At 58.4% G+C, this 2,320-nt stretch overlaps 1 protein-coding gene across 1 annotated transcript in view; it reads left to right on the forward strand.

Moving 5' to 3' along the window:
* The window catches only part of Apoe (apolipoprotein E), a 2,860-nt gene extending 864 nt beyond the window's left edge, over nucleotides 1-1,996 (forward strand). The window contains exons 2-4 of the mRNA XM_008852001.3: nucleotides 39-104; nucleotides 628-808; nucleotides 1,161-1,996. Of these exons, the coding sequence (XP_008850223.1) occupies nucleotides 62-104; nucleotides 628-808; nucleotides 1,161-1,887 (951 nt within the window). The 5' untranslated portion in view covers nucleotides 39-61 and the 3' untranslated portion in view covers nucleotides 1,888-1,996. The remainder of the gene's footprint in view (nucleotides 1-38; nucleotides 105-627; nucleotides 809-1,160) is intronic.
* The last annotated feature ends 324 nt before the right edge of the window (nucleotides 1,997-2,320 follow it).

Consider the following 2,320-nt stretch of genomic DNA (forward strand, 5'->3'; position numbering starts at 1 on the left):
GTTCTCCCTGGCTGTTGAGACAATTTCTCCCTCCGCAGATTGGCCAATCGCAGGCGGAACGATGAAGGTTCTGTGGGCGGTGCTGGCGGTCTCGTTGCTGGCAGGTATAGGGGCGGGGCTTGCTCCTGTTAACCCCGCCTCCTTTGCTCAATCCCATTCAAACCCTGGGTCCCTCTTCCGCTGCCTGAGTGAGAGGGAGGGGCAGGTCCGAGGTCTCTGGGAAAGTCACTGGCCCTGAGTAACTGTTTTACTTACTTTGTAGTACTTGATATCCCCCGTCCACAAAATGGGCCGACGAAATGGCTCGGGTTGGTAAAGGCGTATGCCATCAAGCCTGACAACCTGAGTTTGATCGCGGGAACCCACTCGTGGAAGAAGAGACACCCCCTACCCCCACACACACAAAATAAAGCTTAAAAAAAAATTAAAAGGAGGTATCTGTTGCTCAATGCAGTACCTGCCTAGTGTCTACCCGCAATGGGACACATTAAGACAATAAATGCTTCTCAAGTGATTCAAAAGACTCCACCCTCTCCAGGCCCACCGTGGCTCCAAAGACCAAGGATAGCTTTTGGACCTCTATCTGAGCCGTGGGCCTTGACCCAGCCTTGAACTTGACCTGCACAGGATGTCTGGCGGAAGGAGAGCCGGAGCTGGAGCCTGAGGTGACAGACCGGGTTGGATGGCCGAGCAACAAACCCTGGGAGCAGGCGCTGGGCCGCTTCTGGGATTACCTGCGCTGGGTGCAGACGCTGTCTGACCAGGTCCAAGAGGAACTGCAGAGCACACAAGTCACCCAGGAACTGACGTGAGTGCCTAGCCCCTGGCCTTTCACCCACCCGCCTGGCAAGCAGCTGCGTACCCACTGTCTGGGTCTCCTGTCCCTTCCTCCCATCTTACTTTATCGCGGTCTGGGCATCTACCCTCTCTCCATTACTGTGTAGCCCAGGTTGGCACTTATTTATGGTTTTTTGAGACAGGGTCTTGTAGCCCAAGCTACCTCCAACTTGGCTTGGAACTCTCGGTAATCCCCCTGCCTCCATCTCCCGATTTTTGGGACTCCGCTGCACCCCACTTGAGTATCTCTCTCACCTTCCCCCCCCCTTTGGGGTCCCTCTGTCACCATCCTCATCTCCCTCGCATTTCCTCTGCACGTGCAGGGTGCTGATGGAAGACACCATGACAGAGGTGAAGGCTTACAAGGCGGAGCTGGAGGAACAGCTGGGCCCAATGGCCGAGGAGACGCGGGCCCGCCTGACCAAGGAGGTGCAGGCGGCCCAGGCACGGCTCGGAGCAGACATGGAGGATGTGCGCAACAGGCTGGTGCTGTACCACAACGAGCTGCAAACGATGCTGGGCCAAAGCACAGAGGAGCTGCGAGCACGCTTCGCCACGCACCTGCGCAAACTGCGCAAGCGCCTGATGAGGGATGCGGAGGATCTGCAGAAGCGCCTGGCAGTGTATAAGGCTGGGGCGCATGAGGGCGCCGAGCGCGGTGTAAGCGCCATCCGTGAGCGCCTTGGGCCACTGGTGGAGCAGGGCCGCCAGCGCACTGCCAGCCTAGGCACTGTGGCCACCCAGCCGCTGCGGGATCGCGCCCAGGCCTTGGGTGCCCGGATCCGAGGGCGTCTGGAGGAGATGGGCAACCAGGCCCGAGACCGCCTGGAGGAGATGCGTGAGCAAATGGAGGAAGTGCGTGCCAAGGTGGAGGAGCAGGCCCAGCAGATGCGAGTGCAGGCGGAGGTTTTCCAGGCCCGCCTCAAGGGTTGGTTCGAGCCACTGGTGGAAGATATGCAGCGCCAGTGGGCAAACCTGGTGGAGAAGATCCAGGCCTCTGTGGCCGCCAACCCCAAACACCCCACCCTGGCACCCATCGAGAGTCAATGAGTGCCCCCCTCACCTGCCTTGCTACCCTCAGCCAGCAGGTGGCCCTGTCCCCAAAACCATCCTGGTCCCCTGGTGGCCCTTGCTTAATAAAGATTTGCCAAGCACCTCCTGTGGTCTCCAAGTGGTCTCCAGTGTGATTCCACATAGCTTCAGCCTCTGTTTCTCTTTTCTGCCTCACAATGGCCACACAATCTGTCACACAGTCATCGGCTGATTTTGTTTCAGCTCTGATTTGTTTTCTCGGGGTTTTTGGAATACTAAAGATTGAAGCTAACACATGCTAGTCAAGCTCTCTACCACTGAGCCACACCCCAGCCCCTCACTGGGGGATTCTAGGCAGGTGCTCTACCACTGAGCCATACCCCGGCCCATCACTGAGGGATTCTAGGCAGGGGCTCTACCACTGAGCCACACCCCAGCCCCTCACTGGGGG

This window comes from Nannospalax galili, unplaced genomic scaffold (assembly GCF_000622305.1).
Source record: "Nannospalax galili isolate Female #2095 unplaced genomic scaffold, S.galili_v1.0 scaffold385, whole genome shotgun sequence".
Taxonomy (NCBI): Eukaryota; Metazoa; Chordata; class Mammalia; order Rodentia; family Spalacidae; genus Nannospalax; species Nannospalax galili.